The following is a 13805-nucleotide window of genomic DNA, read 5'->3' as shown; positions in this document are numbered from 1 at the left end:
AATTAACTAGCTCATACCTTTCTTCTTCCTCATTTCTACCTATAAAGCCTCACTAGATGAGCACTCAGTCTGTCCAAATTAAGCACTGCCATGATTTTTTCCCCTGACTAGTAATGCCATCCATCCTCCTTTAATCTCTCCCACTCTATCACTTAAACAACGGAACCCTGGAACACAGAGCTGCCAGTCCTGCCCCTCCTGTAGCTATGTCTCGTTAATGGCAATAATGTTATAATTCCACATGCTGATCTATGCCCAAAGCACAACCGTCTTTCCTACAATACATCTTGCATTGAATTATAACCAACTCAGAATATCAGTCCCACTATGCTCAACCTTTTGATACCTGAATTTGTGTGTAGGCTTAATAACATCTTCATCTTCAATCACTTCACAATCTGTTCTGGTGCTCTGGTTCCCACCCAAACATGAAATATTAGATGTTTATGGTATTTGTTACTCAGCTGCACAAAATCTGCCAAATACTTCCAGCAAAGACAAGAAATAGGCATGCTTTGATGTTAAATCTAGATTAACTTCCCCAACCTATCATACCTCAAGCCATTCCATACCTCGTGTGGAAGATCACATGAATTGACATGCAGTGAATTTCCTGGCAGTGATTCCATATGCTAAGTAACCACCACAAACAGCAATAACAAAGGGATAGTTGTTGCTCAGTATAGTGAAAGCTCAGGGAGAAGACAAGGAATTGACTGTGACCTTCGGGAAGCAGAAGTTGGGAAAGCACCAGTCCTTAATGAGGGATCAATGCTGGAAAGGGTGAGCAGTTTTAAGTTCCTAGGGTTAACATTCCAGACAGTCCTGGGCCCAACACATAGATGCAATCATGAAAAAGCTTTGAATTCAGACTATTTCATTAGGACCTTCAGGAATATTGGTTTGTCATCAAACGAGGACCACTGTCCGTTATGCTACTGGTGTTTAGGACAGCAATGAAGGATTTCCATCTTTGGCATGTTCAAGGCTTCTTTCATTGTGTCAGTAGCTTCCTCTCAGTTTTCACTTCTGTCAGTTATGCAAGTCCTGGGTGGAGACTCAGGAATACTGTCAGACTCAGATATAGAAGTGTTCTTCATTGCTATTTTCCAAACAATTTTATTTTGCCAGTCAGCATTGTTAGCCCTTAGGTGAACCCCTGAAACTGCAGGACTGGTTCTGTACTCTACCCTTTGAGCTGCTTGGTATGGGTGACCCTAGCAAGTGCCAATGCATAAAGCCCTGACTTCAGCCAACATACCTCTCTAAGTCCTTGAGGCTCACAATCCTCCAAACCATGACAAGGTTGTGGTCCTCTTGGAGGATGTCATCAAACACTTACAAATTTCTATGGATGTGGGTGGACAGCATTATTGCTGGTTGTGTCACCAACTGGTATGGAGGTTCCAATGCACAGAATAGAACAGGGCCACAGTGGGTGGTAGACTCCGGTAACTCCATCACGAACACAATAAGGATCCTCAGAATCCAGGGCATGTCATCTTGGTGGCACAGAAGAGTGACGACCCACACTCAATGATTCAGGAATGATTTCTCTTCACCATCAGATTTCTGAACAATGCATTTAACCCATGAACATAAACTCACTCACGAGGAAATCTGCAGATGCTGGAAATTCAAACAACAACACACACAAAATGCTGGTGGAACTCAGCAGGCCAGGCAGCATCTATAGGGAGAAGCGCTATAGCATCGCTGTCAGAACGAAGGGTCTCGGCCCAAAACGCAGTGGCAGTTTGGTGCTTTGAGCAGTGGCCAATCTGCATTCAGGATTGTTTGGCAAGAAGAAATTAAATTAAGGCAGGGGCAAGGGGAACAGCCATCATTGGAGTGGACAGAGTTAAAGTGGGAGTTAAGGGTCTTCGAGGCTTCGACGAGGACAGGCTTGAGTGAGGCAAGGCAAAAGTGCTGTTGGTAGATTTTTATTTCTGCACAGTTTGCTGCTTTTCCTTCTTTATCTTTGCTCAGTTAGGAACGGTTGGGATGCCAGGCAAGATAGCAGAATGCTTCTCTTGCGGGACATGGGAAGGCAGGGAGACCTCCAGTGTCCCTGTTGACTATACCTGCAAGAAATGCAACCAGCTGCAGCTTCTAACACTCTGCATTAAGGAGTTGGAACTGGAACTGAATGAACTCAGGATTATTCGGGAGGGTGAGGGGGTGATAATTAAGTCATTAAGAGATAGTTACACCCAAGGTGCAGGTCACAGGAAACAGGGTGACAGTCAGGAAGAGGAAAAGGCAGCCAATGCTGAGTATCCCTGAGGCAAACTCCCTCAACAACAGGTATACCACTTGGGGTTCTGTTGGCAGGGATGAGCTACCAGAGGAAGGTCACAGTGGTCAGGTTTCTGGCATGAGTCTGGCTCTGTGACTCAGAAGGGAAATGAAGAGAAGAGGCAAGCTGTGGCGATAGGGAATTGGTTAGTTAGGGGAACAGAAGGGAGATGCTGTGCACAAGAGTGAGATTCCTAGATGGTATGTTGCCTCCCGGGTGCCAGAGTCTGGGACATCTCAGATTGAACCCTTAGCATTCTTAAGTGGGAAGCTGAGCAACCGCAGGCTGTGGCCCATGTAGGTACCAATGACATGGGTAGGAAGAGTGACAAGGTTCTGCAAAGTGAGTTCAGGGAGTTAGATGCTAAGTTAAAGGGCAGGACCTCCAGGGTTGTGATCTCAGGATTGCTAGCTGTACCACGTGCTGGTAAGGCTAGAAATAGGAAGATTATACAGCTTAACTCATGGCTATGGATTTGGTGTAGATAGGAGGGCATCAGATCTTCGGATCATTAGGCTCTCTTCCAGGGAAGGTGGGGCCTGTATAGAAGAGAAGCTTTGCATTTGAACTGGAAGGAGATAAATATCCTAGTGGGAAGGTTAGCTACTGCTGCACGGGGTGGGTTTAAACTAGAATTGTAGGGGATAGAGTGCCAGAACAGATAGTGCAGAGGTTGTGAAGACAGGTGGTGTTAAGACCTCAGACAAAGTCAGGAATCAAAAGGGTGAGCATGATGCGACTAACATCCTGAGTTGTGTATATATCAGTGCAAGAAGTATCGTAGGAAAGGCAGATGAATTCAGGGCATGAAAATATGATATTGTGGATACTAGTGACACTTGGCTGTAGGAGGGGCAGGACTGTCAGCTCAGTATTCCAGGAGTTCTGTTGTTTTAGATGTATCAGATCAGAAGGGGTTAAAGGAAGAGGAGTAGCATTACTAGTCAGGGAGACTGTCATGGCAGTGCTCAGTCAGGGGAGACTAGAGGACTTGTCATGTGAGGTGTTATGGAGTGAAATGAGGAATAAGAAAAATATGACCATGTTAGTGGGGCTATATCACAGACCACCCAACAGTCCGTGCGATTTAGAGGAACAAATTTGTATAGAGTTTTTAGACTGTTGCAAGGAGTATAAGGTTGTTTTAGTAGGTGATTTTAACTTTCCACATATTGACTGGGATTTCCATGCTGTAAAAGACTAGATGGGATAGAGTTTGTCAAATGTGCTTAGGAACGTTTACTTAATCAGTACACAGATGTCCCAACGAGAGTGCGCAATACTTGACCTGCTATTTGCGAATGAGACAAGGCAGGTGACAGAAGTTTGTGTTGGGGAACATTTTGCATCTAGTGATCAGAATGCCATTAGTTTCAAAGTAAGTATGGAAAAAGAAAGGTCAGGTCTGCTGGCTGAGATTCTACGTTGAAGAACGGCCAATTTTGATGGTATCAGAAAGGATCTGGCAAGTGTGGATTGGGATAGGCTGTTTTCTGGTAAAGGTGTACTTGGTAGCTGGGAGGCCTTAATATGTGAAATTTTGCATGTACAAAGTACAAAGTTTGCATGTGTCTGTCAAAATAAAAGATAAAGATAACAGGTCTAAAAAACCTTGGTTTTCAAGAGATATTGAGGCCCTAGTTAAGAAAAAAAAAGGAGGTACATAGTAAGTATAGCCAGGTAGCAAAAAATGAGGTGCTTATGGACTATAAGAAATGCAAAAGAACACTTAAGAAAGAAAACAGGATGGATAAAAGGAGGCATGAAGTTGCTCTTGCAGACAAGGTGAAGGAGACACACACATTTTAAGAACAAACGGATTGCAAGGGACAAAATTGGTCTTCCTGAAGATCCCAGAATAGTAACCCATGTGTGGAGCCAAAAGAGATGGGGGAGATCTTAAATGAATAGTTTGCATTTACATTCACTCAGGAAACAGTCACAGAATCTATACAAGTGAGGCAAAGTGGCATCAACTTCATGGATCCTAGACAGATTACAGAGGAAGAGGTGTTTGCTGTCTTGAGGCAAATTAAGGTGAATAAATCCCCAGGACCTGGCAATGTATTCCCTCGGACCACAGTGTGGTAGTTGAGGGATGCCTCTCTTATTGGAGGGCTGTGACTTGTGGAGTGCAGCAAGGATTGGCGATGGGTCCATTGTTTGTCATCTGTATCAGCAATTGATGATAATATGGTTAACTGGTCAGCAAATTTGTGGATGGCACCAAGATTGAGGGTGTAGTGGACAATGAGAAAGACTACCAGGGTTTAGAGCAGGATGGGGACCAGTTGAAAAAATCAGCTGAAAAAAGGCAGATGGAACTTAATGCAGACATATGTGAGGTGTTGCAGTTTGGTAGCACCAACCAGGGTAGGTCTTACACAGTGAACAGTAGAGAACTGACCAATGTTGTAGAACAAAGGGATCTGGGAATACAAGTCCACAGTTCTTTAAAAGTGGTGTCACATGTAGATAGGGTCGTAAATAAAGCTTTTGGCACATTGGCCTTCATAAATCAAAGTATTAAGTATAGAAAATGAAATGTTATGATGAATTTGTGTAAGACATTGGTGAGGCCTAATTTGGAGCATTGTGTGCAGTTTTGGTCACCTGCCTACTGGAAAGATATAAATAAGGTTGAAAGAGTGTAGGGAAAATTTACAAGGAAGTTGCGGAGTCTGGAAGACCTGAGCTGTAGTGAAATATTGAAAAAGACTTTATTCCTTGGAGCATAGAAGATTGAGAGGAGATTTGGTAATGGTATACAAAATTATCAAGGGTATAGATAGGGTAAAAGCAAGCAAACTTTTTCCACTGAGTTTGGGTGGAACTATAACTAGAAGTCATGATAAAAGGTAAAATCTATAAGGGGAACACGGGGGGAATCTTCTCCAATCAGAGGGTCATGGAAGTGTGGCACCAGTGAATCATACAAGCTTGATTTCGGCATTAAAGAGAAGTTTGGATAGGTACGTGGATGGTGGGGTACAGAGGGTTATGGTCCCAGCGCCAGTCAATGGGAGTAGGCAGTTCAAATGGTTTGGCATGGACTAGATGGACTGAAGAGCCTGTTTGAGTACTGTACTTTTCTATGACTCTAATTGATTGGAATTAAGGTGGTGATTAGAAGCAGTGTGAATACAATCTCAAAAGATCATAAAATTAACCATTAATAAAACCTAAACAGGCAATTAAAATAAGCAAGAAGCTCAGTTTGTAAAAATATTTTAATGCATTTTTGGAATGGGTTGCCAGAAATAGTGGTTGAGATGGTCATATACGCAAGAATTAAAAGCTATCCTGGTAAGTTCATAAATAGGACAGGTTTGGATGGCTATGGGTCAAATGCAGATGGGACTAGCTTGCAGGACAACACAGAGGCATGGACAAACTGGGCTGAAGGGCCTTTTCCCTGCTGTAAGACTCTGTAACTCTTCTATTTTCCAAGCTTTGCTTCCAAAGAGATACGTCACAGAGAGAATCAACATAGATATGGGATCTTTGACACACTGAATCCACATTCACCATGAAATACCTTCCACTACCTAATTCAGGTGGTAGTTTTATATTTCCAGTTCCAGCTTCTGATTAGCTTAGTTTAGTTTTCACAGCAAGAAGTCAGGGTTAAGCACAATAATAAGTGTAGACTGCAGGTTGAGTTAATCTGGCCCATTATCAGTAATTTTCTTTTTAGTTCCTGCAGTGTGGACATTAGAGAGTTTTAAGTCTAATGGCTTGTAGAAAGAAGCTGTCCCATAGCCTGTTGGTCCCGACTTTAATGCGGTGGTACCATTTGCCAGATGGAAGCAGCTGAAACAGTTTAAGGATGGGGTGACTGGTGCCCCCGATGATCTTCCAAGATTCCATGGATAGGAACATGAATATGAGGAAAATGAAAGGATAGGCTGAGGGGATTAGTTTAGTCAGACATTTGATTACTATCTTAATTGGTTCAGTACAACATTTTAGGCCAAAGGGCCTGTTCCTATGCTGGACATCTCTGACAATACCAGTATTTATTGTTCCTCAGTTGTCTGTGAACTTATTGTATTGATTAGCAATTTCAGTTGGTAGTTAGTGGTCTGGAGTCACATACAGGCCACAAAAGGTGAAAAATGGCAGGATTCCTTGCCTGAAGAATATTGGTAAAAAAAAAAGTGGATTTTTAAGGCAGACAGTGGCTTTTTGGTCCACTGGCATGTCCTCAGTGAATGACATGGCCCTTACTGGCACACAGCATCATCATCATCATCCTATGGGATGGATAGCCAGAGAGGGAGAGAGGCTGACACACAGCAAGACCTTGACCAACAGCACCCAGTCACGATTTAATAAATTCAAAGCAAATAGCAAGTAATGTTTGTGCCATCAAAACTCCAGACGATGACGATATCCAACAAGAGCATTCATTACCATGGTCAATTGTGTCAACATCAACATTTTGTGGAACACACACAAAAGGATGGAGGAACTCAGCAAATCAGGCAACTTCTGTGGAGAGGAGTAATCCAGTCAATGTTTCATAGAACATAGAAATCTACAGTACATTACAGGCCCTTTGGTCCCAATGTTGAGCCGATCATGTAACCTACACTATAAGCTGCCTAGAATTTCCATAACATATAGCCCTCTATTTTTCGAAGCTCCATGTACCTATCTAAGGGTCTCTTAAAATACCCTATCATATCTGCCTCCACCACCGTCACTGCCAGTGCATTCCATGAACCTACCCCTCTCTGTGTGAAAAGATTACCTCTGACATCCACCCTGTACCTACTTTCAAGCTCCTTAATACTATTCCCCCTCGTGGTAGCCATTTCATCCCTGGGAAAAAGCCTCTGGCTATCCACATGATCAATGCCTCTCATCATTTTATATACCTCTATCAGGTTACCTTTCATTCTCCATTGCTCCAAGGAGAAAAGGCCAAGTTCACTCAACCTATTCTCATAAGGCATGCTCTCCAGTCCAAGCAACATTCTTGTAAATCTCGAGAGTATCCACATCCTTCCTATATAGTACTCCAAGTAGGGTCTAACTAAGGTTTGATGAATGCCAACACACCATACATCTTCTTAACAACTCTGTCAACCTGTGCAGCAGTTTTGAGTATCCTATGAACATGGACCCCAAGATCTCACTGATCCTCCACACTCCCAAAAGTCTTACCATTAATATTATATTTTGTCTTCAAATTTGACCTACCAATATGAACCACTTCACAATTATCTGGGTTGAACTCTATTTTTCTCAACCCAGTTCTGCATCCTATTGATGTCCTGCTGCAACCTCCAACAACCCTCCAGACTATCCATTACACCCTCTAACCCATCCTCCCACTTCCTCATCCAGGTCATTTATAAGAATCACAAAGAGGAGAGATCCCAGAATAAATCCTTGAGGAACACCCTGGTCACCATACTCCATGCAGAATATGACATCTACAACCACCCTTTGCCTTCTGCGCACAAGGCATTTCTGGATCCACAAAGCAAGGTCTCTTTGGATCCCATGCCTCCTTATTTTCTGAATGGGCCTTGCATGGGAAACCTTATCAAATGCCTTACTGAAATCTATATACACTACATCCACTATTCTACCTTCAGCAATGTGTTTTGTTACATCCTCAGAGAATTCAATCAGGGTCATAAGGAATGACCTCCCCTTGACAAAGCCATGTTGACTATCCCTAATCATATTATACCTCTCCAAATGCTCATAATTCCTGCCTCTCAGGATCTTCTCCAACAACTTGCCCACCACTGAACTAAGACTCACTGGTCTATAATTTCCTGGGTTAACTCTACTCCCTTTCTTGAACAAGGGAACAACATTTGCAACCCTCCAATGCTCTAGTACTTCTCCCGTCCCTATTGATGATGCAAAGATCATCAATTGAAGCTCAGCAATCTCCTCCTTCGCTTCCTTCAGTGGCCTGGGTTATATTTCATCTGGACCCAGCAACATATCTAAGGTAATGCTTTTCAAAAGCTCCAGTACAGCCTCTTTCTTAATGTCTATATGTTCAAGTGTTTCAGTCTACTGTAAGTCATGCCCACAATTGCCAAGGTCCTTTTCTCTGGTGAATACTGAAGCAAAGTATTCATTTAGTACCTCCACTACATCCTCCGACTCTGTGCACATGTTTCCTGAATAACGTACTGATTAAGGGAGTCAGCCCAAAACGTCGACTGTTTACTGCTCTCCATAAAAGCTGTAAGACTTGTCGAATCACTTCTGCATTTTATGCATATTGCTCAAGGTTTCTGGCATTTGCCAAATATCTTGTGTTTAGCAACACTTTGTGGGTTGGTATAGCAACTACATAAATACCTTGTGATAACAAGAGCAGATCAATGGGTGAGTATAGTACAGTGAATGAGTCACCATCTGATATCCCAAAGCCTTTCCACCATACAGAAGGCAGTAGGAATGACTGTCCGGTCAAAATACTCAATGCCAATCATTCATTCAATCAAACCTCATTCATTCCTTCTGCAAACAGACTGCAACCACAATGCAAACCATCCATAACATGTACCACAGTTAGCATGCACACAGCATTTCCCAACTCACGTCTTCTATCACCAAGAGATGTACAAGATGATAAGAAGCATTGATAGAGTAGACAGCCAGAGACGTTTTCCCAGGGTGAAAATTGCTAAAATCAGGATTCATAATTTTAAGGTGATTGAAGCAAAGTATATGGGGGTATCAGAGGTAACTTTTACACACAGAGGGTGACAAGTGTGTGGAACGCCCTTTCAGGTGAGGTGGTAGAGGCGGATACTTTAGGGGCATTTAAGAAACTCTTAGATGGGCACATGAGTGATAGAAAAATGAAGAGCTATAAAGTATGGAAGGAAAAGGTTAGATTGATCTTACAGTACACGATAAGATCAGCACAATATGATCAAAGTTCAAAATAAATGTTTTTATCAAAGTACATATATGTCACCATACGACCCTGAGATTCATTTTCTTGTGGGCATACTTAACAAGTCTGCAGAACAGTAACTATAACAGAATCAATGAAAGACCACCCAACTTGGGCAATCAACCAGGGTGCAGAAGACAACAAACTGTGCAAATCCAAAAAGAAGGAACAATAATATTCTATAAATAAGCAATAAATATTGAGAACTTGAGATGAAGAGCCCTTGAAAGTGAGTCCACTGGTTGCAGGAACATTTCAGTGATAGGGCAAGTGAAGTTGAGTGAAGTTATCCCCTTTTATTTAAGATCCTGATAGTTGAGATAAAGGGCCTGTACTCTGCTGTAATGTTCTCTGTTCTATTGCTAGAGCACAGGGGAATGGGCATCAGATTTCTGAATGGTGCGCTATTACTTATTTTTGTAACTTGGTAATTTTTCAGTCTTGCTCTGAACTGCTGCCACAAAATAATAAATTTTTTGATATACATCAGTAATTATGGTTTCTGTAGAAGGAAATCTTGCTTGACAAATCTGTTGGAGTTCTTTAAGGAAGTAACAAGCAGAGTGGAAAAAGGAGAGGTAGTGGATATCGTTTACTTGGATTTTCGAAAGACATTTGAAAAGGTGCCACACATGAGGCTGCTTAACAAGATAAAATCCTGTGGTGTTACAGGAAAGATACTGGATTGGACAGAGGAATGCTGACAGGCAGGAGGCAGAGAGTGGGAATAAAGGGGGCCTTCACTGGTTGGCTGCCACTGACTAGCTGTGTTCCTCAGGGGTCAGTATTGGGACCACTACTTTTCACAGTGTTTGTCAACGATTTAGATAATAGAATTGATGGCTTTGTGGCAAAGTCTGCAGATGATATGCAGATAGGTGGAGGGGTAGGTAGTGCTCAAGAAGCAATGTGTTTGCAGAAGGACTTAGACAAATTAGAAAAACAGGCAGAAAAATGGCAGATGGAATACAGTATTGGGAAATATATGATAATTCATTTTTGGTAAAAGGAACAAAAGTGAAGACTATTGTCTAAATGGGGAGAAAATTGAAACATAAGAGATGCAAAGCAACTTGGGAGTCCTCATACAGGACTTCAAGAAGGTTAATTTACAGGTTGAGTCTCTGGTAAAGAAGGCAAATGCAATGTTGGCATTTATTTCAAGGGAATAGAATTTAAAAACAAGGAGATAATGCTAGGGTTTTATAAGATACTAGTCAGATCACACGGAGTATTGTCAACAGTTTAGGGCTCCATATCTCAGAAAGGATGTGTTGTCATTGGAGAGAGTCCAGAGGAGGTTCATGAGGATGATTCCGGCAAAGAAGGAGTTGACATATGAATGAGTTTGGCAGCTTTGGGCTGGAACTCACTGGAACTTAGAAGAATGTGGGGTGATCTCTTTGAAAGATATTAAAGATAGAAGTAGAGCTATTTCTGAAGAAGCAAGCAAAGGAGTTGATGTTAGGCATCATTGTTCTCCTAAGCTCCACAGATTCTAAACTCTCTGGCTAAAAAAATTCCTCCTTACCTCTGTTCTAAAGTGTCGCCCCTCAACTGGATACCACCACTAGAGGAATCATCCTCTCTATATCAACTGTTTCTGGTCCTTTCAACATCCGGTAGATTTCATGAGAATACATGGAAGATTGAAAGCAGCAAGCTGGCTGCTGGCTGTGTGCCCAAAGTGCTGTATTCTTTGGGCACAGAGCTTGGAAGAAGCGATGCAACAGACTTTTAACATTGTAAATCAGCGAGTTGTTTGTTACGTCTCCCCTCTCGCTGTGAAATGGAGACATCGCTTTTTCCCTTATTAGGAAGAGTGAGCCTGTGGTATGTCGAATACTGTGTGAACGAGTAGTCTTTAGGGTACTGCAAGTCTGTGTCTTTATTGATGCTTTGCTGCATGCTTGAGAGCTCGGTGGGGGGCACTAATGCTTTTTTGCTGGTGGGGGGGTTGTTGCTTTGCTGCTGCTTATGCGTGGGAGGGGGTGCTGGGGGGACTGTGGTGTTCTAACATTTAACTGTCATTCATTCTTTGGGTCATTCCTCTGTTGGGGATGTTTGCGAAGAAAAAGAATTTCAGGATGTATATTGTATACATTTCTCTGACATTAAATGTACCTTCGAAACCTTTGAAACCTTTCAGTGCTCTGCCACAGACTGCAGACTACCCATGACTGAGGGTATATTTAAAGCGAAAATTTATAGTTTCCTGATTGGTCAGGGCATCAAAGGTTATGGTGAGAAGGGAGGTAAATGGGGTTGAGTGGGATCCGGGATCAACCATGATGGAATAGTGGAGCAGACTTGATGGTCTGAATGGCCTAATTCTGCTCCTATGTCTTATGGTCTGAATAAACCTGATTCTGATGTTTCCCTCCACCTGTGCTCCTAAATTGCATGTTATTTATCTGGGAAAAGGTATCACCATTCTGGATTTAAATCTTGGAATTTCATCTCCAGTGGCACTAACATCCAAAACTCTTCATACAGCCTGCACAATGAGAGCATAAGGGAAAATTGCTTCCCGGTGTCCTGAATATGTTCAACATTTTCTTGCTTTATTGCATTTTTCCTGCATTAGCACAGCTTCACTTTTAGATTACTGGGAATATTCAGCATTGCAGACATCACCAAACCATCCCACATGTATATGACATGTCACTAAAAATCTTACTTACTGACCCAGTCATCTCTTAAACAATCGAGATGCAGCTGTGGTTCTTGCTTCATTTGAAGGTCTCTTGTGTAGATACTGAAAACAGACTAATAAACACACTGGATGTTAAAAACTTCAACACTTACAAAGCCAAAGCTAAATCAATATCTTTATTACACTAAAGACCTATTTAATCCATTGTTATATTCAAAAATAAAATTTGATATAACAAAATTTCTGCTGCTAATTATTGTACTCTGTGTTGATTTATTAATAAATACTGCTTGAGAAGTTTGCTTGTGATCCATAAGGAAAAACAAAAGACTATCCCAGAAGATATGCTTTAGTCTCCTTTGCAAGATGGGGCAGTGGCTAGCACAGTACTTCACAGTACAGGCGACCCAGCTTCAATTCCTTCTGTTACCTGGAAGCAATTTGTGCATTCTCCCTGTAACCACATGGGTTTCCTCCCACAGTCCAAGGACGTACTGGTTAGTAGGTTTACTGGTCAGTGAAAGGGCCTGGTCCGCGCAGTTCTCAATAAAAAGAAAATTTGTAATCCATGCAGAATTTACATTTTCATCCATTTTGTTTCAAGAATGCTAGCTGGAGTTTTAGAACTGTTTATCTAAATACACTGATTGGATGTGAGATGTACTAGTCAGTGGTATAACACTTGACCGCAAGTGTTAAGAGCAGTTAGGAATAGGATTAAGGACAAAAAGGTATTTGTAATTATGTCAAAGAAAATGAAAAAATTCCAGAGCACTAACTAATGTAAAACTATAATTATTATCACCTGGACTATTATCAATTCCGGCAGCATGGCCGAGTAGCAGATAGCGCAATCACTTTATAGCAGCAGCAATCACTGATCGGAGCTCCGTTCCCACTGCTGTCTGTAAGAAGTTTGTTCACTCCGCCCAAGACTATGTGGGATTCCTCTGGGTGCTCTAGTTTCCTCCCACATTCCAAAGACATACTGGTTAGGGCATGCTACCTTAGCACCAGAAGTGTGGCAAAATTGTGGCTTACTATCAGCACAATCCTCCATTTGATGCAAATGACAGATATCATTGTATGTTTCAATGTAGGTGTGACAAATAAAGCTAATCTTTAATCTAATATTACCTATTACTTACACAATTTTGCTTGCTTATTACATTAGATACATTAGAGGTATCTAAGAAACTCTTAGCTAGACTCTTGGATGATAGGGAACTGAATGACTACGTAGCAGTGAAGGGTTAGAATGATCTTAGAATAGGTTAAAAGAGCCTGTGCTTTGGTGTAATGTTCTACATCCTAAGTTTTATGTTCTATTACCACACAGACCTGTCAAATCCACATCAGCTCCCTGCAAACATCATCATCAGTCCAATTTCCCCTTTCTTTTTCCAGCAAGACACCCTCCCCTTATTACATGTTCTGTCTCCACCACTTTGGGATATGGCAGGAAACTAAGGCACCCCAAGGAAAACCAAGGGATCACAGGAATCAAAGTCTGGAATGAACCCAGGACCCTGCAACTGTAGGGTTGCAGAGTTAGCCATGGCAAAAGCGTGCTGCGTATTGACATTTAGTTGGCTGAGTGGTGTCCTGACAACCACCTTGCACTCAATGTCATATATATCTAGATACACTGATTGGATGTGAGATGTACTAGTCAGTGATATAACAGTAGTTATATTGCCTGCAAGTGTAAAGAGCAGTTAGGAATAGGATTAAGGACAAAAAGGTAATTGTAATTATGTTAAAGAAAATGAAAAGCTACTGAATGGAGAATTGAGGTCCATGAGCCAGTAATCATTGAAGGATCAGAGATGGAGACGGTCAGTAACTTTAAATTCCTATGTGTCACTATCTCAGAGGAACTGTCCTGGACCCATCATATAAATATTATT

At 41.8% G+C, this 13805-nt stretch overlaps 1 protein-coding gene across 1 annotated transcript in view; it reads right to left on the bottom strand.

Moving 5' to 3' along the window:
* The window catches only part of LOC132403627 (uncharacterized), a 483661-nt gene that overhangs the window by 62246 nt on the left and 407610 nt on the right, over positions 1-13805 (bottom strand). The window contains exon 11 of the mRNA XM_059987094.1: positions 11928-12008. Within this exon, the coding sequence (XP_059843077.1) occupies positions 11928-12008 (81 nt within the window). The remainder of the gene's footprint in view (positions 1-11927; positions 12009-13805) is intronic.

Source organism: Hypanus sabinus, chromosome 13 (assembly GCF_030144855.1).
Source record: "Hypanus sabinus isolate sHypSab1 chromosome 13, sHypSab1.hap1, whole genome shotgun sequence".
Taxonomy (NCBI): domain Eukaryota; kingdom Metazoa; phylum Chordata; class Chondrichthyes; order Myliobatiformes; family Dasyatidae; genus Hypanus; species Hypanus sabinus.
This window is presented reverse-complemented; position numbering and strand designations above follow the sequence as displayed.